The sequence below is a fragment of the Malaclemys terrapin genome, chromosome 1 (genome assembly GCF_027887155.1).
Source record: "Malaclemys terrapin pileata isolate rMalTer1 chromosome 1, rMalTer1.hap1, whole genome shotgun sequence".
In the NCBI taxonomy this organism is placed as follows: Eukaryota; Metazoa; Chordata; order Testudines; family Emydidae; genus Malaclemys; species Malaclemys terrapin.
In genome coordinates this window covers 87,785,665-87,807,703 of record NC_071505.1, presented here as the reverse complement: position 1 = coordinate 87,807,703, position 22,039 = coordinate 87,785,665, and the positions used below count along the sequence as shown (strand labels likewise).

Sequence of the window (22,039 nt, the reverse complement as noted above, 5' to 3'; positions counted from 1 at the left end):
CGAGGCAGGCCAATCGGACGCAGAGCATTGTGCGACTCGTTGTCCCAGCGCGGCGGGCCTCCAGCCAATCAGAGGACGCAAGCCAGGGCGCTGTGGGCGGGGCATGTGAGCCGCGTTCCTTCCTGGTTATCCAGAGGTGCGTGTGATAATACGACGGCGGGACGGGGCCCTGGGGGAGCTCTGGGAGCTAGTGTGGCCGCGCCCCCTGCGCGTGTGCTGGGTGCGCGCGCAGTGCTGCTATGTGCTGGGAAATTTCCCCAAATCTGGGAATTGGTGAGTAAAATGTTTCAACTTGGGAAACTGGGAATTTTCATTCAAAACATTTTACTCACCAATTCCCAGGTTTGGGGAAATTTCCCAGGATAGAGAAGCACAGTAAAAAACTTTATCTGGGAATTTTTCACCAGATTTGGGAAATTTTTAGCGCTAGGTTGGGAAAAGTTGGCATCATGATATAGAAGCACTATGTGTGCGCGCGGTGGGAGGGGGTTATGTGTGGGGGTGAGTGAGTGTGTGGGGTGCTACATGGAGCTCCCGCCCAGGGTCAAGCCCCACTGCGGCGGGCGCTGAATTTGTTAGGGTCTGTTCCGTCAGGCGGAGTTGACCTCCGGTGTCTGCATCAAGGTGTGACCTGGCCGGCCTGGTCTGCTCTGCACCCACAGTGATAACTCCTGCTGGTTGTTTTTTGCCACCGGCTGAGGCAGTAGCCCAGAGCGCTGGGAAGGGTGTTACTCCCAGGCGGGGCAATAGAGTGTTAGTGCAAGTGTCACCCGATGATCAATATCAAGTTGCCCATAAAGCGGGTGAGAAAGGAAGTGGAGAGCTCAGGGGCGTCTCATTTTGGTGCTATCAGTGAATTGTGCTTGGCAGGTTCCACCATCTTCACTGATCCATGGTGGAGTGAGAAGGCCAGAGGCGAAGAGCAAATCTAAGACTCATCACCCTTCCCTCCAGAGCAACAGGAGCTTGCTATGCTCTGGTGATGGGTTGGGGTGAAAGAAGGAGACATAACAGTGAGAAGAGGGTGTAGTAGGTCCTAGCCGGGGCTCGACCCTTCCGGGCAGGAGGGGAGCCACACCGACTCACTACTCTGGGAATAAGCAGTCAGTTAGTCCTGAAACTCCGGCTCTTTGGTGCAAAGTCGGAGCAACCACAGTTAAAGCTCAGGAGCCCAGGCCCTGGATCAGGGCGGGGCAAACACAGTTAGCTCAGACCCTTGCTTGCTGGGCTGAGCGGGCAAATAGTTCAGAGCCCAGGCCCTGGATCAGGGCGGGGCAAACACAGTTAGGCTCAGGCCCTTGTTTGCAGGGGCTGAGCGAGTAAATAGTTCAGAGCCCAGGCCCTGGATCAGGGCGGGGCAAACACAGTTAGCTCAGGCCCTTGTTGCAGGGAGCTGAGCGAGCAAATAGTTCAGAGCCCAGGCCCTGGATCAGGGCGGGGCAAACACAGTTAGCTCAGGCCCTTGTTGCAGGGAGCTGAGCGAGCAAATAGTTCAGAGCCCAGGCCCTGGATCAGGGCGGGGCAAACACAGTTAGCTCAGGCCCTTGTTGCAGGGACTGAGCGAGCAAATAGTTCAGAGCCCAGGCCCTGGATCAGGGCGGGGCAAACACAGTTAGCTCAGGCCCTTGTTGCAGGGAGCTGAGCAGGCAAATAGTTCAAGGCCCAGGCTTCTGTAGCCGAGCGTTGGGTGAGGGGGAAGCCTGCCACCCGTACGGAGGGTGGCAGGGGGGAACGCAGGCCCACCCACTCCACTGCGTTCCAGCCCGGGGCCCTAACAGCGGTTGCTGCCGCTGCTGGTCAGTGGGGTATCCAGACCGCAACACACTGACATAGGCTCACACTCAGTTGCAGCCGGACCGGGGTCGGCTACCCCCGGGCTACTTCCGTGATCCCCCTCACAGCCTACCTCGGTCGTTGCGCCGGGATCGGGCCAGTCCACCTGCATGGGCTCCTCTTTGCCCGGGCTCGGCGGCAAGTCTGGTAGCTCTGCCGGGAAGTCCGGCCAATGGTCCTCAGGCGGCTCCTCTGGATAGCAGCAGGGGCTGAGGGGTTCGGGTCCAGTCTCACCCTCAGGGTTAGCGGGGTTCGGTTCCCAGGGGTTCTCCCAGTGGCGGGCGTGAACGGGCTCCGGCGGCTCCTCCTCGTAGCGGGCCCGGGGTAGCTCAGGCCAGCTAGGGTCTTCGATGGTCTCCTGGCCGGGAGCTCCCGGCCGCACGTCTGTTCCCTGTGGTGGCTGGCCGCCAACTGAGCTCTGGCGGCCGGCCTTTATACTTCCTGTCCCGCCCCTTGACTTCCGGGGGGCGGGGACAGGCGGTGGTGGTCCCACCCACTCTGGTGCCGGCACGTGGGCTCCCTCTTCTGGGCAGGAGGGGAGCCACACCGTCTCACTACAGAGGGAAATACCAGGGAGGTGCTGAGGACAACCGTAATAGAGGCTTAAATTAAATGTATATCCCAAATAATTAAAAAAAAATATAAGAGGACTAAAAAATGCCACGATAGCTAAACAACAGAGTAATCGAAGCAGTTAGTGGCAAAAAGGCATCCTTTACAAATTGGAAGTCAAATTTTTAGGAGCATAAAATCGGGTAAGTCAAATGTCAAAGTATAAGGCAGGCCAATGCAGAATGTGAAGAGCAGCTACCTCAGGATGCAAAAACTAAGAGCAACGTTTTTGTATGTACGGCAGAAGCAGGAAGCCTGCCAAACAATCAGTTTAAAATAATTATTCTCAAATGAAATAGACTGTATGCAACAAAGGAAAATAAAACATTCACAACTCATTTATTGGCATGAAGGGAAAAATAAAATCCTCGTTTATGGCATCTCTATTGAATATATTAAAATCTATGACAATATTCCATATAAATATAGGTGGGAAAAAAGCCCTCAATGTTTAGGGTTTATATTAATGAAAATTGTGTTTAGTGAGATCATACTCATCAGTAGCTACCACTGCCTGATGCCATTGAAGATAAAGTAAGATAATCATAATAAAACAATAAAAACAAAACAATTCCCAGAGGCTCATCATAGTCCAGAAAGATCTACTTCTTATAGTTGTAAATTACATGGAGTTTAGCAGGTTAAAATATAGCTATGGTATCTCTAGTGTAAATGTACTTAAATCTTCTTTCACAGATTTAAACCTCAAGCTTCTCACTTGTGTTTCCATGGAAACATCAGGGAAATAAAGAGTCTACGACCTTGATAAACAATTTTCTTTCCCAGAGAAGAATAGAAAACAATATCAGTCTACATATTATTTCCTTTGCAGTCAGGGCTGGCTCCAGGGTTTTTGCTGCCCCAAGTGGCGGATGAAAAAAAAAAAAGCCGTGATCGCAATTGGCACTTCGGTGGCAGCTCCACCGCGCCACTTTCTTCTTCGGCGGCACTTCGGCGGCAGGTCCTTCTTTCCGAGAGGGACCAAGGGACCCACCACCGAAGAGACAGACGTGCCGCCCCTTCCCCTTGGCTACCCCAGGCACCAGTTTGCTGCACTGGTGCCTGGAGCTGGCCCTGTTTGCAGTAGCTTCATGTCATATGATAATACAAGAGGGAAATAAGCAAAATGGCTTTTGTATAGTTAATGCAGACTCAATGCTTTCTCCACTTAGTTCTTCAAATAATATTGGTAAAACTGCTAGAGATTCTCCCTCTCTCTGTCCCCTCTTAAAGATCCAAGACATGCAGGTTGGAGGCCTGGGATCAATTTTCCAGGACGTCAAGCTTGTGATGTAAAACTAAATTTCTAAATCAGGGTACCCGATAAAACCTTGAGCTCTTACTGTCAAATTTAATTAGATCTTTATTTAACTATACCAGACTGCATCTTTTCTGTATTTTCAAAGTTCTTCCACAGTTTGGAATCTTATGAAGTATGGTCTAATTTTTAATGAATTGGTGAGGAGTATTTTTTCCTCTCCAGTTGAGTGGAACCCAAATCTACAGAAAGACTAGCTGGGATGGGGCCTTACAGTATTTGCATGTGCATTTTGAGCCCTTTGAATTATGTTTTTATATAAACTGTTACTCAACATTAAGTATGGTGTGGTTGTGGCATAGCATTGTAATACATTATTCAGATTGACTCTGTTGCCTTAAGTATCAGGGGTAGCCGTGTTAGTCTGGATCTGTAAAAAGCAACAGAGGGTCCTGTGGCACCTTTAAGACTAACAGAAGTATTGGAGCATAAGCTTTCAAAAAGCTTATGCTCCAATACTTCTGTTAGTCTTAAAGGTGCCACAGGACCCTCTGTTGCTTTCTGTTGCCTTAGCTTCTTGGTTGACTTATGGTTTTTGGATCTGTAATGTGAAAAGAAGCAAAAGAACTTGAGAAAGATAATGACTGTCTTATCTGATTTTCTAACTATAGCTCTTATAAATGATGAAATAATCACAAAAGATAAAAACTTTTCCCCAAAAGCTAATGCTTTGGAAGCTTGATCACTATATGTGGGAATAAAGAGGCTGCATTCATAGCAAACTATATTATTTAATTACTGTGATGGTTCTCAGGATACCCAGGACAGTGATGAAAGAGATGAAGTGGGCTGTAGCCCACGAAAGCTTATGCTCAAATAAATTTGTTGGTCTCTAAGGTGCCACAAGTACTTCTGTTCTTTTTTCCAGGACTGTGAGTCACCTTGTTACCCTCCTGCCTCCAGCAAGTGGGAGAATTGCTGGTGCTTAACTAGGTGTCAGCTGCTCCCTGACACCACCAGCCTGTTATCGACCCAAACACTCTTGTCTGGGCTATGCCAGCCCTTATTTTACTTTGCAATTTAACAAGAGATGCCCCCAGTCCTGAGCCCCTTTGAAGCTTTCCCCCTGTTGTGTACAGCCCCTTATCCACTGATTACGCACAGAAATACCATGTCTTCTGCCCCCCACAAGGGGATAGTGCACACACCAGCTTGTATGATTCAACTCGGGGTCAGCGCCTTGCTTAATATCACAGCATTAAGATATATTTATAGAATCATAGAAATATAGGACTGGAAGGGACCTCGATACATCATCTATTCCAGTCCCCTGCACTGAAGCAGGACTAAGTATTATCTAGATAATCCCCTAATAACTCCAATGATGGAGATTCTACAGTTTTTTCAAGCTTTCCTTGTAGGTCATGTTTTCTAGACTTTTAATGATTTTAGTTACCCTCCTTTGGACTTCCTCCAATTTGTCCATACCTTTCCCAAAGTGTCGTGCCCAGAACTGGACACAATACTGTTGAGGCCTTATCAGCATTGAGTAGAGTGGAAGAATTACTTCTTGCTTCCTTGCTTACAACACTCCTGCTTGTACAAAAGGAAAAAAACAAAAGAACGTTTGATTCTTTTGCAACAGTGTTACACTGTTGACTCATATTTATTTTGTGATCCACTAAAACCCCCAGATCCTTTTCTGAAGTACGCCTTCCTAGGCAGTCATTTCCCATTTTGTATTTGTGCAATTGATTATTTCTTCTAAGATTACCTTATAGTCTTTCCAATATTATTTTTCAAAATAAACCATTTTTGATGTGCCAGAGAGATGATAACAGCTGGGAGGATGGGTCCATGCAATTATGAATGAGATGGGAGCTATTCAATGCAACAACCTTTCTATTAAGTTGTGCTCTGTACTATGCAAAAGATTGAGAATCCACTGATGTTTACTATTGATTTCAGTCAGCAATGTTCTTATAAACACCCCCTGATGAGGTAAGAAGGACTGAAGCTAATGTGGCTGTCTGGCAGATTGAAGTTATTTTTAAAGTTTCAGCCATATGACCTCTGGTTATGTGAGGTCACATGAGATAGTGGAAGAGGAGATGGATCTATGGTAGCAGTAGCCTGGACAGGTATCAGTTGTATCTACTCCCACAGCCCCATGTGTGTAATGCATGTGTGGACACACAAAAGTGCACAGCCAACTTAGGGGTGCTGAATATCATTCACCTGACGTAGAAGAAAGGATGCTAAACTATCACAGAATTTGTGTTAGATTAGTACAGTGATTCTGATTTCAGTGGAACTTGTGAGCGTGTTTCTGATGAGCACTCTCTCAATCTATTTGGAAAACCTGGTTGGGTGGAACTGAGGAAATGGTGACATAACTGAGCATCTGTCAGTGGATTCCAAATGTGCTGTTTCCTGTACTCCTAGAACAATGAGGAAAGTGAGGGGAAATCCAAATAAACGTTGTGTGACAGGGAAAGGAGAGGAAGCCTGAAACAATAGCCAGGACACCATCGAGAATGGAACTACCACTTCCCACAGTGTTCAGGGGCAAAAAATACTGGAGGGGGCTCTAGATTAGACTCTTCTAAAGTTGGCCAGCAGCCACATTACCTTATGCTGTGATCTTATCATATGTTAGAACTAAGTCATGTTAAGCCTGTCAGTACTTAGATGGGAGACCTCAAAGCAAAAGCTAGGATGGTGCAGGAAATGTAGTTGGTGATATAATAGGAAGTCACTCTTCCCTCTGATTGAGTGAAGTCACTGCTCTTATGCTGCCTTCTACTGCGGCAGGTGTTATCTTTTGGAAGAGATGTGAAATCAAGGACCAGATCACTAGTGGCTATTACGGGTGTCCCTGGAGTAGGAATGTTAGGTCTGGTGTCTTGGCCAAATTCCACGTTATGTAATGCTAATTTGCCTGAAGATGAAGGGATGGATCACTTGATCATTACCTGTTTTGTTCATTCCCTCTGGGGCACCTGGCATTGGCCACTGTCGGAAGACAAGATACTGTGCTAGATGGGCTTTTGGTCTGACCCAGTATGGCTGTTCTTATGCTTTGAGATTTCTTTTGATAAAAGTCTACTTCCTGTCCTAATGTGTTGGGTAGAGTTGATGTGTAGTTAAACACCTGCCACTTTCCATGTTTATGGGTACTGTAGGTAAAGTGGTTTGTAAAGCACTTTGGGATTACTGAGGGTGAAAGGGGCTAAACTAAATGTAAAAATATTAGTATTTAGTATTAGATATTTTCTGCCGATGGGGGTCCCACTCAGTACTTGGATCTTCCATCGCATGATTAGTAAAACCCATCTAGGGTTGGGTACGACTTTGAGACCTTGTTAGGACAGCACAGTCCTATGTATCTGCATGTGCACACCATGACCGGAAAAAAACAAATCCTAAAGTCAATGGGCATTTTGTCTGAGTAAAGATTGAATTAAGACAGAAGTTTCTGCCTGCCTGGCTGAATGTGGAAGTGAACCCTTTGACTGGATCTCAGCTTCTAGGCAGCTAATTGAAACTATGTTCCTGGGAACTTGGGAAAGGGGAGGGGAGGGCAGGAAAAGAAGCAATTTATCTATATTATTAGTGCCACCCAAATAATGAAATGAGTTGGAAAACAGAGTCAGTCTTTCAATGATTTATTTACCACGAAACAAACACCACTCATGATTAAGACTACGTTTTAGTCACAGGTATTTTAGGAACAGTCATGGACAGGTCACAGGCAGTAAACAAAAATTCATGGCCCGTGACCTGTTCATGACTTGTACTATATACCCCTGACTAAATCTTGGGAGTGCCGCGGGTGCTTGTGGGGGTGTGTGGGTGCTTGGGGGGGGAGTGGCCCAGGGGTGCTGTGGGTGCCTGGGGGGCCCACAGATGTTGGGGGGGCAGTCCGGGGGGGCTCAGCAAATGCTGGGGGAATGGTCTGGAGGGCACTGAGGGTGCTTGGGTGGGAGCAACCCAGTATCCCCACTTGTGGTGGGGGGGGAGGGGGAGAGTTGGCAGGACTGGCAGGCTCCCTACCTGGCTTCTTGGAAGAGGTGACATGTCCCTCCCTAAGCTTGTAGCTCTGTGTGCTGCCAGTTCCACAGCTCCCATTGGCCAGGAACTGCAGCCAGTGGGAGATGTGGGGCGGTGCCTGCGGGAGGAGGCAGCGCATGGAGCTAGGAGCTGAGGGAGGAACATGTTGCCACTTCCAGGGAGGCCCCCCCCCAGGTAAGCACCACCCAGAGCCCTCACCCCCTCCCGTGCCCCACCCCACAGCCCTGAGCCCTCTCCCACACCCAAACGCCTCCTGCTGCTGTTGGGGGTGAGGGGGTGGTGGCCCGAGACTGCCCCAGCAGTGGCCAGTGCAACTGGTCCAGGGGTTGCCTGAGATGCTCGGGCAGCCCCGGAGCCAGGCGGACTGGCCGCTGCAAAAGTCACGGAGGTCATGGAAAGTCACGGAATCCACGACTTCCATGACCTCTGTGACAAACTCGCAGCCTTACTCATGATGAGTATTGAAAAGAAAGGGAGAAGCTGTGACCAGTCTGGCTGGTCTCTTCTAGCTGATCTCCTGTGCCCTCTGGGCTGAATTGCATGTTGCTGTGGGTCCAGGGCTGTCCTTAGCTGGCCAGGAGTTAGTTGTGGGGTATTGCATTGCTAGAGCAATGTTAGAGATCACACAATACGTCTGCACTCACACCAAGATAAAACACTTTCGCTCACATGCAATCCACAGGGCCATTTTCATGCATTCAGAGACATGCGCAAACAGCACTCACGTACTCACACAAGTGGAGATGTGCACAGACTTGTACACCCATTACTTATATGGTATGGATATGCTGGACTGATGCTTGAGATCACATATGCATACAATACACCTGCCCTTCACTCCTCCCACACCAAATATACACAACACTGCTAGCACTGGGTCTTTATTTACAGTGTCTGGTAGCCAGAAAGGCAGCAGGGACCCAGCACTGGGGTATGGATGTGGTAGAATATCAGAGATCACACACATACAGAAATACATATACACTGACACAAAATAGCTTCATATTCCTTTCATTGAATCAGCGTCGCATCAGAGTCGTTAGTCATGTGTGGCGATCATTCTCGGATGTGAGATGCTCTCAGCGACAACTGCTTGTGGTTTTTTAAAGTACATAAAACCACATGTTCCAAGAACATGGGAGGGGCATAAAACAAGGACAAAACTTCAAACTGTGCTACTCTGGCTTGGCTTTTTCCCCCCTCAAGAGTTTCCTCAGTGCTTCATACATTTAAATCCTCCTCTTTAAGTCATTTTTTTCATCCCTGCACTGAGATTCTGAAGTTCCTCGTGTATAGCTCGTTCTGCATGTGGGACTGAAAATGTACCTAGACCTAAGCCTTTTTCCTACTAATCTAAAGCTAGCTTCCAAGTCCTCTCTCCTACACCTATCTTAGATACCTATATGGCCCCCTCCACCACAGTATGTAAGCGCTTCACAATATGCAAAGTATTGAGTTCACAATACCCCTGGGGGATAAGGAAGTGCTATTGTCCCCATTTTACAGATGGGGAAAGGAGGCACAGAGGGGCCAAGTGACTTGCCCAAAGTCACACAAGAAGTCTGGGGCAGAGCAGGGTCTAAGTGCTAGGCTAGTGCCCTAACCACTGGACCAACCATCTCTTCTCCATCACTCTTTTTCATGAGTACCAATATATATTCCAACCGCAGACTCCTCCACAGCAGTTGCTAACAGTGTATTGCTGTCTCATGAGACCTGCCACCTTCACACTGATACCCCAAGACACCTAACTATTGACATCACTACCTATCGAATCCCCTGCCACATCTTACAACTGAAACGTCCTTTTTGCATGAGGAACTGTCACTCTCCTCTACATATTTCAAGAGGCGAGTCCTCCTCTTTGGGGATTTGTTCCCCCCTTCCATTTTTTCCCCCTCCCATCCTGAGAGCTGTACTTGGTTTCCTGCAATCTACATGTTTTGTGCCTATTTGAATTCAGACAATTCTCTTCCTTTTTGATAGGGTGTTGCGCTGGCTGGTGAGTCAATAGGAGACTTTCCATCAGATACTAGCACTGACTTGCTTTGCCCTGCGGAATGCTTCCCTCTGGGTTGGAAGCTATTCTTTTTAACATTCTTAAACATTTTTTCTTCTTTAAATACAATTCTAAAAGCTTAAAATAACTCTATACAAATAAATAGGAAAAAATATATCACCATTTCCACTTTGTCCCACAGCATGTGGCAAAGAAAATATCTCTTTAAAAGGGATAGAATACTTGTTGGTGCATAGCCCCTGCTGAGATATTATGTGTGCTGTACTGCCATCTAGTGGACATAGTTTGTCACATCTCTGGCTACTTTAGTAGGAAATTTGTGGGTGCTAGATATATCAATAGATCTCACTCCCTTTATCTCTATGAGAAGAAGAATTCACAGGTTATTTACAACCAGGGAGCAAGACCAGGCAAGGAGTCTTTTGATCTAACTCCAGAACCATTCCTCTCTGCCATCATGGAGCAGCACCAGATAGGAGCCAAGGAAATTTGGGCAGATTAGCCTTTAATCCAGCATTTACCCTACTGGTCTTCCACTAAATGTAGGCTCTGGAGTCATTCCTGTCATTTACCCTACAGACTAGATCTCCATCGTGACCTTAAATTTTAGTTCAATGCTGCAGGGAGGTAAAATCATCAGCTCCCTTTTGGGGACATGTTTGCTGACATATTTAAATCAGAACCTTGTAACTTGTTCTCAGCTGTGGGGATGGGTGCCACAAATACTTGTAAAAATAACAACAGTAATAAAAATAGTGAATAATCCAGCATCTCTAACCACACTTTTAGTTCTGGCTGTTTCAGCTGGATGATCCCTGGGGTTTGACAGTGATCCTGGCACTTGAGCTGGGGTTTCTTGTGTTGGAGGAAAGTTCTGCTCTGGATTCTAAGAGTTCACAGACTTCATCCATTGCTCTGATGCAGGACTCAAGGTTTTCAGCCAGTTTCTGGATTTTCGCCTTTAGCACAGCTTGGCTCACCTTTGTGACCTCCCTCGTGTACTCTGGCACAAGAAAGTTGCGCGAACCGTAGAATACCATGAAGCAGATGGAATTGTACAGCGAGATGGAAGCGTTTTTCTCTGACTGGAGCAACAGGGGGTCCATTGGGCCCTGTCCACGATGGAGGAATTCTAGGCAGCTCAGGATTTCCCTCATCTGGTTCTGACAGTTCACTGCGATCTCCTGCACCCTTCTCAGTTCCCTGGAGTTAGAGAGCACTAAGGAGAGATCGGAAGTGACATTGACAGCCCCTCCGGCAGAGGCTACGCCCAGGCCCACAGCAGAAGCCAGGAGAGATGCTCCTAAAGTGGCGGGGCTCAAGGAGAGCCCTACGATGGCTGTGATTGCTCCTACTGCACTCAGGGAACTCCCAGTGATGTTTGCAATCAAGGATCGCCTGCGCAGCTTGTTGATGTTTCGTGCAATCTCACGAAGCTTCCTGATCTGGCCATGCAGCCTGCTTCTCTGATTCAGCAGCAGCGTTTGGAAGTGGCGTGTAGGGTCCAGTGCTGGAGGAAAGGTTATAGCATTTCTCTCCATGGCCCTGTCAGGAAATACAAACAGATGGGCTTTACTCAGCCAGTCAGTCTTAGGAGTGTGTGTTTGAGGATTGGTTCAAGGCCCAGTCTGCTATTTCAGGGTAGTGCAGGTACCAAGGAGGTGAATCCCAGACACCTGTTCCTTGATGGAGATCCTATGGGATTTATCCTGGGTCCTTTCTGTTTAAAGGTGATGAATACAGAGACTGATGAGGTGAAGTCTAGAGGGATAATCCCTAGGACATGGATTCTCAGTGGAGGTTAGGTTCCTCATGGGGAGTTGCAAACATGTTTCAGGAGGGTCCCGCATCCATCATCTTTTTCTTTAAGGTTAGTTGGGAGTCAGATCCTGAAACATTTTTCTATTGTCACTGTATGAAAAATGTTGAGAACCATGTTTCTAGGGTGAATTTGAATGGGAAGATAGTAGAATAAATGATCAAACAATCAATTTGTAAGCACCTAGAGGATAATAAGGTGATAAGTAATAGCAAACATGGATTTGTTAAGAACAAATCAGGCAAAACCAATTTAATTTCCTACTTTGACATGGTTACTGGCCTAGTGGATGGGGGGAAGCTGTAGAGATGATATATCTTGTTTTTAGTAAAACTTTTGATACAGTCCCACATGACAGTCTTCAAATATGTTAAGGACTGTAATAATAGGGTGACCAGACATCCCGATTTTATCGGGACTGTCCCGATATTTGCTTGTTTGTCCTGCATCCCGACCGATGTTCGGTCGGGACGTGGGACAAACAAGCAATTTTGCCCTCCACTCCGGCACACAGGCGGAGCTCGGAAGGGCTCGCGCCCCCCCCCCGCCCCAACTCCACCGCCTCCCTCCCCCATTGGATCCCTCCCCAAATCCCCGCCCTGGCCCTGCCTCTTCCCCAAGCATGCTACATTCCTCCTTCCTCCCAGGCTTGCGCTGATCAGCTGTATGGCGGCGCAAGCGCTGGAGGGAGGGGGTGACTCCAGCGTGCCTGGCGCGGCCATGAAGAAGGTAGGGCCAGGCTGGGGATTTGAGGAGGACAAATTGCTAGTTTGTCCAGCGTCCCGAGCCGCGTGAAGGTGGGAGAGGCCGTGGGGCGCCCGGCTGGGCCGCCAGTGCCACGCCCAGACCCCGCGCCTGAGGGACAGAGATGCTGCCCACCGGCCCCCTCCCCGGGGTGGCTGGCGGCCCCCATTCCTCGAGGGCTCCCATGTCCCCGGCCCCTTTGCCCAGCTGTTGTGCATGCTGTGCCCTGCCCCGAACCCCCCGGGGCTGCAGCACAGGGACGGGCTGCGGGCGGGTCGGCGCTACAGGCCATTCTTGTACTTGGGGACAGACTCGCCCCACGCACAGGGCAACTTGGTGGGGTCACAGCGGCCGCAGGCTGAGCACGCCCCAGCCACTCACTTCCTAATCCCGGGGTGCTCTGTGCTGCAGGGCAGAGCTGCCGCCTGCCTGAAATGCTGCTGTCTGAGTGGGTAGGATTGCACCAGCTGGGCACCTTCCCCTACGGGGAGAAGTGGAGACGAGGCGAGCTGCTGCGGGCGGGCGGGTGGGGGGGGGGGGGGGCGGGGCTCCAGCGGCTTTTTTTTTGCTCTGCCGTCCCTCCCTCCCCCCGAGTCCCGATATTTCACCTTTGTCATCTGGTCACCCTATGTAATAAAGAGGATGGTAATTGATTATTTTCCAGGTCCACTGGAGGTAGGACAAGACCTAATGGACTTATTCTGCAGCAACGGTGATTGAGGGTAGATATTAGGAAAATATTTCTAATTATAAGGCTAGTTAAGTCCTGTAATAGGCTTCCAAGGGAGGTGGTGGAATCCCTATCACTGGAGGTTTTTAAGAACAGGCTGGACAAATACCTTTCAGGGATAGTCTAGGTTTACTTGGTACTGACTCAGTGTGGGGGATTGGACTTGGTCACCTCTTGAGATCCCTTCCAGCCCTACATTTCTATGTTCTCTTTTCAGGCTGTGAGCATTGTGTGATCATTACTGTGCTACTGGTGTCCTGTACTTAGCTTAAGGGAAAAGGGAAACAATCTAATGATAATGCCTAGCTCTTTATAAAGCACTTTTCATAGTTGATCTCAAATCACTTTGCAAAGTATTATTATCCCCATTTTACAGATAGGTAAACTGAGGCACAGAATGAAATGACTTGCCCAAGTTCACATAGCAGCAGAGCTGGGAATAGAACCAGGTCTCCTGAATCCCAATACAGTGGCCCCACTGCCTGCCTAGCTAAAGCAGTTTTGCAAAGGAGCTACAAATATGTGTACACTGAAGCCAGCGATGTGATTGCAGCATGTGTAGCTATCCCTGAGCTAGCTTTAATCTAGCAATGGTGAGTACCAATGGCAGTGAAGTTGTGGCAGGATGTACTTCAGCACAAGCTGTACAAATCTGCCCACGATCCTGGGTATTACTTGGGCCGCTAGTCCATGCTGAAGTCCATGCTGCCGCGCCTTCACTGCTATTGGTACTTGCGCTAGCTAGATTAAAGCTTGCTTGGGTATGTCTACACTACCTGCAATCACACCTCACACCTACAGTGCAAGGGGTTCTCAGGACAATTTATTTGGTGGCCTCAGAGTGTGGCCCCCAACTCTTGCTGCTCTCGTGCTTTTCCCTAAAATACTTAATTAGCATTAGGAAAAACAAATACATATGCACATATACATATCATTGTAATTTATTTATTGCTAGCTAGCAAGTCTGCTGTGACAAGTGGCATTAACAAACATACAAGTATCACTTGTCACAGCAGACTTACTCAGCCCCAAGAAGTCTGGGGACAAATTAAGCCCTGGCTGTTGGGTCGGAGGAGGCAGCAGGGGCCAGGGGCGATGTGGGGAGGGAGGGATGTTGGCCGGGGGAGGCAGCGGAGGGGTGGAGCCTAAAGCCCCGTGGCAGGAGCGCAAAGCCTTGCGGCCAGAGCCTGCCTTCCCTGCCATGCCTGGGCTGAAGCCCAAATCCTGAGCCCCACCGCCCCTGGGAAGGTGGGGAACTCTCCAGCTGCCTAACTCTTTCTGGAAGCCTCAGCAACCAAGGCTGTCTATCCAGGAGCACCAGGGATGGGGAGGGGGCACTGGTTTCCCTTGCCCCCTCCCCCAGTCACAGCCCAGGAGGCTGTGGCCACAAGAAAAGCCCCTGGTGGCCATATGCAGCCATGGTGGCCGCATTTGAGAAACACTGGAGACAGATCCTTAGAGGTTGTTTCCTGTCTGATACAACTTCATGTTGAAAGACAGGCAGCCACTAGAGTGCCAGGGGGTGAAAGATTTCTACGGCAGGGATCCTAACCCACCCCAACTCTAGAAGACACAGGTATCCAAATCAACGCATTAACACTATTCTCAATCACCGTTCCTGCCCCTAAACTGGTACAGATGACAAGCACTGAGCCAAACATGTGTGCAGAACATAATCTGATCTGATAATAATATATAAGAAATCAATTCTGGTAGCCCCTGAATCATTTGTGCTACTGATTTTCTTGCTGAGAAAATGAACATTTTTCTAAAAAGAAAACTGCAGTCTCACAGACACTACTAGTAAAATAATAATTTTAAATATATCCCCCTCCATTCCAGGCTTCCCTGGGGTCTCTCCCAATTTACAGGGAGAACAGAATCTCCAACCGCTCTCTCCCTCCCCTGGTTTTCAGAAAAAAAGTTCCCTATGTATTTAATTATTTAAATAGTAGTAATAATAATAATATAATTAATAATAGAGAAATGTCTGAAACAGACCAAAAATGTTTCTGGACAGAATACTCTTTCCTAATCAATGGTGCTGAAGGGGTCCCGAGGAATAATATTTCCAACTTACCTTTCGTTTCCAGCCAATCTCACCAAGGACAAATTTTATGCTGTTTCTGGATGAACCCCAATTTATAGTTCCCACGAACCAATTGCTGCAGTGGGAATGCTTTGCCTCATAGTGGGAGTTTGCCATTTCCTGCCGCCCTCATCCAGAAGGATGTGACACACTGGAAAGTGACCTGGAGACAGCGCAGCACACATCATGTTCAGGAAATGATCCCGTCAAATGAACATTGTGTGTTCGCTTTTCCTGAAGTGCAGAAAAAAAAAAATCAGACTATTCCTGGCTCTGAATGAGAGCAGTCATCCTCCTAGGGGAATCACTGCCCTTCCTCCCCTTTAAATAGCTAGTGACTTTATCCAGTACTACACCGAATGGGATGAGTGCTAGCCAGTCAGCTTGCTGGATGAGTGAACCCTTATGTGCGTGTAACAAATAAGGAATAAATAAAATACACTTTCAACCAATCAGTTTATTTGCTAAGCCTAGTGTACTTTTAAAAACTGAACTCTGATGGAGATCCTAGTCCAGGGGTGGGCAAACTTTTTGGCCTGAGGGCCACCTCGAGGTTGCGAAACTGTATGGAGGGCTGGGTAGGGAAGGCTGTGCCTCCCCAAACAGCCTGCCCCCGCCCCCTATCCGCCCCCTCCCACTTGCCGCCCCGTGACTGCCCCTCTCAGAACCCCTGACCCATCCAACCCCACCTGCTCCTTGTCCCCTAACCGCCCCCTCCTGGAATCCCCACCCCTAACTGCCCCCCGGAGATCCCACCCCCTATCCAACCCCCCCTGCTCCCTGTCCGCTGACCACCCTGTCCTGGGACTCCCTGCCCCTAACCGCCCCCCAGGACCTCACCCCCTATGCAACCACCCCTCCTGTCCCCTGACCGCCCCCTCCCGGGACCCTTCCCCAGCCCCTTTCGGAATGTGGCCCTGCGAACATGGGTGGAGGACTCAGGAGGAGCAGGGGCAGCCGCGCAGCCGGAGAGAAGCGGCGGTTTCCCCTTCAAAGCACCGCTTCTCTCCGGCCAGCTGCGCGGCCGCCCGGTGCTCCTCCTTAGTCCTCCGGCCACGTTCCCCGCGCGCCCACCTGCTCCCCTGCCCCTGCAGTGCAGCCCCTCCCCCCCGTGGGGGGTGCGCCGGTGCTGAGCTGCCTGAGTGCCCGGCCCTGGGGCCCCCTGTTGTTGGGGGGCTGTAGCTGCACCAGTGCTGACTCTTGAGTGTAGACGGGATCATGCAGAGGTTTGTAGTGACTGAACTAATAGAGGTTTATCCCTTAACCCGACTTTGTTCTGTTTACAGTTCTTACCTGTCGCATCATATTGAGTTAAGGCTGTAGACTCTCAGGGTAGGGATTGGTTTCAGAGTAGCAGCCGTGTTAGTCTGTATCCGCAAAAAGAAGAACAGGAGTACTTGTGGCACCTTAGAGACTAACAAATTTATTAGAGCATAAGCTTTCTTGGACTACAGCCCACTTCTTTATATGCATCTGAAGAAGTGGGCTGTAGTCCACGAAAGCTTATGCTCTAATAAATTTGTTAGTCTCTAGGGTAGGGATTGTATTTATATTTCCCTTTGTTAGGTGCCTAACATGGTATAGGACGTTCAAATAATTTGTGCCCAGAAAGAAGGGGTGCATTTGCTGGATAATTAGTCATGATGAATTTGTCACCCAGCTCTAGTCCTAACACACCCTCTAGCCTGCCTTTACACTAGAAACATTGGCAAAGTCCAGGGTATGCCCAGAGCAGTGCATATTCCAAGAGAGGGTAGCCTCAGTGGTATTCTTTGTATTATTGACAGAGTCAGTAACCAAACCCCAAGTGTAAGCTTAAAATCCTCTTGTAATAGCCAGCTATCTACCTAGCACACAGGATGTCCTTTCAGTTAGTAGGCAGGTGGTCTCTCACCAGAAGTGTTATAAATAAGCAGAGTGGAGGATGTGTTTGTTGGTCTGAAGGTTGGCATGGCACTGAGGAGATGGTGGAGAAGACAGAACAAGCATTAAACAGCTACAGGCAACCCCTGCTGATAGTGTGTGTGTGTGGGGGGGGGGAGGCGGAGTGAGGGCAGCGGTTTCAGCAGTGTTACTAAGCGTGCTCAGTCCATGTGAGCGTGCTCAGTACAAGCCAAGCAGCAAACGGACCGGGGAGGACACGTCTCCTCTGGACTATCACCATGTATATAACAATGTGCTGTCAAGGACAAATATACTGAAAGTACTGACCTAGATATCTGTGATTAAATGAACCCCAGCATGTTTCATTTGTAGAGCTGATTGGATTCCAGCCCCCACCAATTGAAACATTTGACTTTTCAAAAATCTCAAGACTGAAAAAAAAATATTTTGATTGGCAAGTTTTGACCAGCCCTGTGCATTTGGTTTGCAACCTCTCTTGCAGAGCCTAAAACTTGATGAGGACTGGTGTACTGCTCTGAGCACAGGGCTAGGAACCAGGAACGTCTGAGTGTTAATTCTGACTCTGTTGCCGGGGACAATTCAAGTATCCTCTTGGACTCATGTGCCTTCTCTGTAAAATGGTAAGAATATTTATCAATATCACCCAGGTGTTGTGAAGATTCATTAATTAGTATTTGTCACATGCTTTGAAGATGAAAAATGCCAGGTAAGTGCCAAAAATGTTTTGGTGGGGAAGAGAAGGTGCACAAATGCCGCTGTGAATGGAATGTTGTGTTGGGGCTTCAAATACGTCACCAACTTTGGAGCTTTGACAGGCAAAAAAGGGTGTGTTTTTCCATTGTATTTGCTCAATTGAATTAGTGTAACACAACTAAAAACCCTCTCAAATTCTTGTACAGCTACATGAGGAAAATGGTTGAGTTGTTTAAAACATGCTAGCTAATCATAGAATGTCAGGGTTGGAAGGGACCTCAGGAGGTCATCTAGTCCAACCCCCTGCTCAAAGCAGGACCAATCCCCAGACAGATTTTTACCCCAGTTCCCTAAGTGGCCCCCTCAAGGACTGAGCTCACAACCCTGGGTTTAGCAGGCCAATGCTCAAACCACTGAGCTATCCGTCCCTTTTCAAAACCCAGGTCTGATCTACACTACAAAAGTTTGCTGGTATAACTATACAGGTATAACCTGCCTATCATAGGTGTAGTTTATACCAGCAAAAGAGAGCTTTTGCCAATATGGCTTATATCTGTTCGTCGAACAAAATATGCTATGCTGGTTAAATGACTTTTTTGCAGGTATAATTGCATCGGCGCAAGGGCTTTTGCTGGTATCAAAATGTCATAAAAATCCACACCTCTAACTGGCATTATTACACTGGCAAAAGTTTTACATGTCTAGCTGGGGCAAGTTGTAGTTTTTAACACATTAACACAGCTTGAGATGTGTTAACCTGCCTTTTAATAAGCGTTATCAGGGTTTTCAGCTGTGGTGAGCTGACGTGATTGAACAAGCATGACTGGCAACACATTATCTTTGCCTATGAAGACAGGGCCTTCTAGCCGATAGGAGACTATTTTCCATAAACCACGGAGGATGATTACAGCTCTAGTATCACCATCATCCCAATGGACAGTGAAGCAATTTCAGCTGATTTGTGGTTGATCTTGTCAGTAGCATTCCTCCCCGTGGGACTGTGAGCATGGAAAAAATGGCGCTTTCACAACTCCTTGTGGCCTTGTCTAGGAAAAAAGGTGCTTTTTCAATCATTTGAGCCACCAGTTTTAACTGTGCCTATGTTGGTGCTAAGTGGGGTTTTCAGTTGAGCTAACTGGATTGAAACCCCCCCACCCACGACACACTCTCTTTCCCTAGTGTAGACAAAGCCATAGAGGTCCCAGCGGTAAAACACAGGGCAAGTAGCGGGAGGAGGTTGATTGGACAGTACCTTACATGGCCAGCTGCCCCCCCCCAACTATAAATGAGGCAGAGAGAATGACAGATTATTGTTTTTTGCATGAGCCTGGCTGTAACACTCCCACTCTCCCTCACTCCTTTTGGTGGCCAAGTGGGACCCAGAGGCAGCAATCTGTCAGAGATAAGCACAGAACCCTTAGGAGTAACTGACTGCTTCCTAGAGCCAGGAAGGATATTTTTGCTAGGGTGTTCCCCAACACAATTTAGTCTAGCGTGGAGGGTTCTTCCCCCCGCCCCCCAACAAGAATGCATGTTTTATGCCTTCCTGGGAGGACTGATCAGTTCAGTTATTCAAGGGATCTCACAGGAGTTTTCCATCACTTTTTATTCTCTGTCAAGCAGCCCTTGGAGGAGCTGCAGATCACTCAGTTAAGCTATGGTTTGGCGACTTGAGGGCTAGTCGTTTGGTATTTTTCTCTTGCAAGCAGCAGGGCAGAAGGTCATGGCTGTATGGGAAAGTGACACGGGACCAAGCAGCACTCCTCTGGTGCGGGGAGCCCCACCAAGCAGGATCTCCCATATCTGTATTACCTAGTTGTGTGCCAGTGCCAGGGATCATAGATTCATGAGGTTGTTAGCCTCACAGTGACGGGCTGCCCTGAATAGGAGGTCACATGTAGGCACTGGGAATTCAGCTAATGGGGCTGGTCACTGGGATATGATTGACAGACCAGCTGTTCCCACCCCCATGACCTTTTGCACATCCATCCAGTTGGCTAGAGCTAAATTGTTACCTATAAAGGTCATTGCAAATCTTTGCACCACAAATCTGCATAGACTTTAGATACAAGATTGGCATTAACATGTGTGAGCATGGAACTAAGCTGTCTATAAGGGCTTTGCCATCTCTAATTTCTATCTTGTAAAAAAAAACACCCACAAATTTCTAGAGTTTTCCACTCTATTCCTTGTTCTGTTTTATTTCTTGTGCACACGTAGGAGAAATGAAACAAAGAATGTCAGAAGCCCTTTCATTCACATTACACTCCAGTTACAGTTTGGATGGCACAATCACATTTCCCGTACACTTATATGATAATGATTTCCAATCAAAAATATTTCCCTTGGGAAATGAGTGGTCCAGGTAAACATTCTGGATAATGGAGGGTGATAAGACATGGTCCCACATATAAAGGTCACTTATTTCTCCCACAAAGCTTTGGGCCTTCTCAAAGCTGCCCCAGAATGTGTCTGGATCTTGCCCCAACATGACAATGCCCTGTGGTTGGATCCTATGCCCTGGTCTCAGCACTTTTCTTAAGCTCCTTTCACCATTTACCCAAAAGGCTGTGAGACCAGATTTGGATTCCCAGGTCACACACATGTGACTCCCAAAGGTGTTGAGTTTGGGGAGGGTGAAGTGCACTCCAGGACCACTCAGGTACAAACTAAAGGTGCCATTAAACTCTTGCCACACATTGAGTTCGTCATAGTACGTGGTGCGGTAGGAGAAAAGAATGATTTCCCGATTGGGCGGTAACTCTGAGGCCACTTTCATGCAAAGTGTGAATGCGCCAAGACTCAAGGGCTGTGCTGGAGACAGGACAACATAGCTAGTGTCTGTTTCTTCTGGGAAAATAAAGGCTTTGCCAAGGAGACCTAGGACAGAAATCATAGCTAGTTATAATCACACCTATCCCACAGCAACTGTAATTCTTCCATCACCTGACCCTCTTTGAGGAATGAATGGGTTTGATCAGAATAAGATCAGGAAAGAAGACAGAATGTGAGTAAGACAACATGTCCAGAAGTAATGAAGAACCCTCCACAAACATGTGTCCACCTTTCAAACTCAGTGTGTGATACCAGCTGAAGAGAAAAGGATTTAATTTTCAGGATGGGATTTCATTCATTCTCCTTCACAGCCTTTGTGCTGCATGATAGGGTGGTTTGAACAAGTATTGCCAAATGGTGTGTCACCCTGGGGAGGGTTGTGTGATCATGCTCAGTCGTAATAAGTGATGGGTGAACCTTGAGGTGTTCTGAGGTGGCTGGGCTTTGATGAGATCATCCATTCAAAAAGGCATCTACTCAAGTATATTAGGAGGAAGGATGGTCCAGTGGCTGTCTCTTGTCTTATACTTAGATTGTAAACTCTTAGAGGGCAGAGACCATCTTTTTGTTCTGTGTTTGTACAATGGGGTCCTGGTCTGTCACTAGAGCTACAAGGCTCTATGGTACAAGATAATAATAATAACCCCTGCCACTGAGAAACGGAGAAAAGGATAACAGTACTTACGTGAGCCTTTTCTCCCCTTTGAGGGCAAAGGGAAGTCTGTGGTGGAAGCTTTAAAAAAAAAGAACAGAAACTGATAAAGAGGAAGAAAATCAGAGGTTTTTGCTACAGCTAATGCAAGATACAAATGATCACTGATGTATCTTAAACTTGACATAACTTAAAGGGACACTGTCACAGAGTTTAGGCCCAAAACTAGACCTTTAAAATTGTTATAGTGTAACCCACATTCTCTTGTGGCTCTCCTTAGAGCCCTGCCCAGCTACAAAATTTGCATCTGCATCTGATCCATGATCTGCAAACATGGTCCCCGGGTATATAACCGAATATCCGCAGATTTGCAGGGCTCTAGCTCTCTACTCCTCGAGGAGATAGTCAATAGAAGCTCATGCTTTTAGGAGTAGAGGTCTTGGGTTTGCTGCCGACCACCAATCCAGGGGCAGCATGTTACAATAGGGAGTAAATAAATAATAATGTGAGCATAGCACTGCCATTGCAAACAACATAATTAAGACTGAGAAGAGAAAGTTGGGGGGTAGGTTAAGGGGCTGGGATCAGGAGCCCTACGTTTTATTTTCAATCTTGCACTGACTCACCCTTTGAACATGGATACATAACTTATCCTTTCTCCACCTCATTTCCCCCCACTTGTAAAAGGAGAATAAAACTACTTGCATACCTCAAGGGAGCATGAGAGGTAGCAGCACCTAATGCTTTTAAACTAATGCTTTTAAACTGCTCTGAG

General features: G+C 47.8%; 2 protein-coding genes and 1 long non-coding RNA gene across 4 annotated transcripts in view; 1 reads left to right on the top strand and 2 right to left on the bottom strand.

The window, feature by feature from the left end:
* Positions 1-144: 144 nt before the first annotated feature.
* LOC128838019 (uncharacterized) overlaps positions 145-22,039 on the top strand; it is a 24,672-nt gene continuing 2,777 nt past the window's right edge. Inside the window, exons 1-2 of the long non-coding RNA XR_008445077.1 lie at positions 145-273; positions 17,566-17,704. This is a non-coding gene — a long non-coding RNA (uncharacterized LOC128838019). The remainder of the gene's footprint in view (positions 274-17,565; positions 17,705-22,039) is intronic.
* On the bottom strand, positions 8,643-15,229 carry APOLD1 (apolipoprotein L domain containing 1). Of its 2 annotated transcripts, none has more exons than XM_054029741.1 (2): positions 15,171-15,229; positions 8,643-11,342 (listed from the first exon to the last, which is right to left on the bottom strand). In XM_054029741.1, the coding sequence occupies exon 2, from the start codon at positions 11,336-11,338 to the stop codon at positions 10,598-10,600; it is 741 nt and encodes a 246-aa protein (XP_053885716.1). In that variant the 5' UTR covers positions 11,339-11,342; positions 15,171-15,229; the 3' UTR covers positions 8,643-10,597. The 2 variants fall into 2 exon arrangements, with proteins under 2 accessions (XP_053885716.1, XP_053885723.1); XM_054029748.1 differs by lacking the exon at positions 15,171-15,229 and adding an exon at positions 12,742-15,106.
* The window catches only part of LOC128838001 (pentraxin fusion protein-like), a 24,135-nt gene continuing 22,043 nt past the window's right edge, over positions 19,948-22,039 (bottom strand). Inside the window, exons 11-12 of the mRNA XM_054029728.1 lie at positions 21,298-21,345; positions 19,948-20,657 (exon numbers count right to left, since the gene is read on the bottom strand). Of these exons, the coding sequence (XP_053885703.1) occupies positions 20,050-20,657; positions 21,298-21,345 (656 nt within the window). The 3' untranslated portion in view covers positions 19,948-20,049. The remainder of the gene's footprint in view (positions 20,658-21,297; positions 21,346-22,039) is intronic.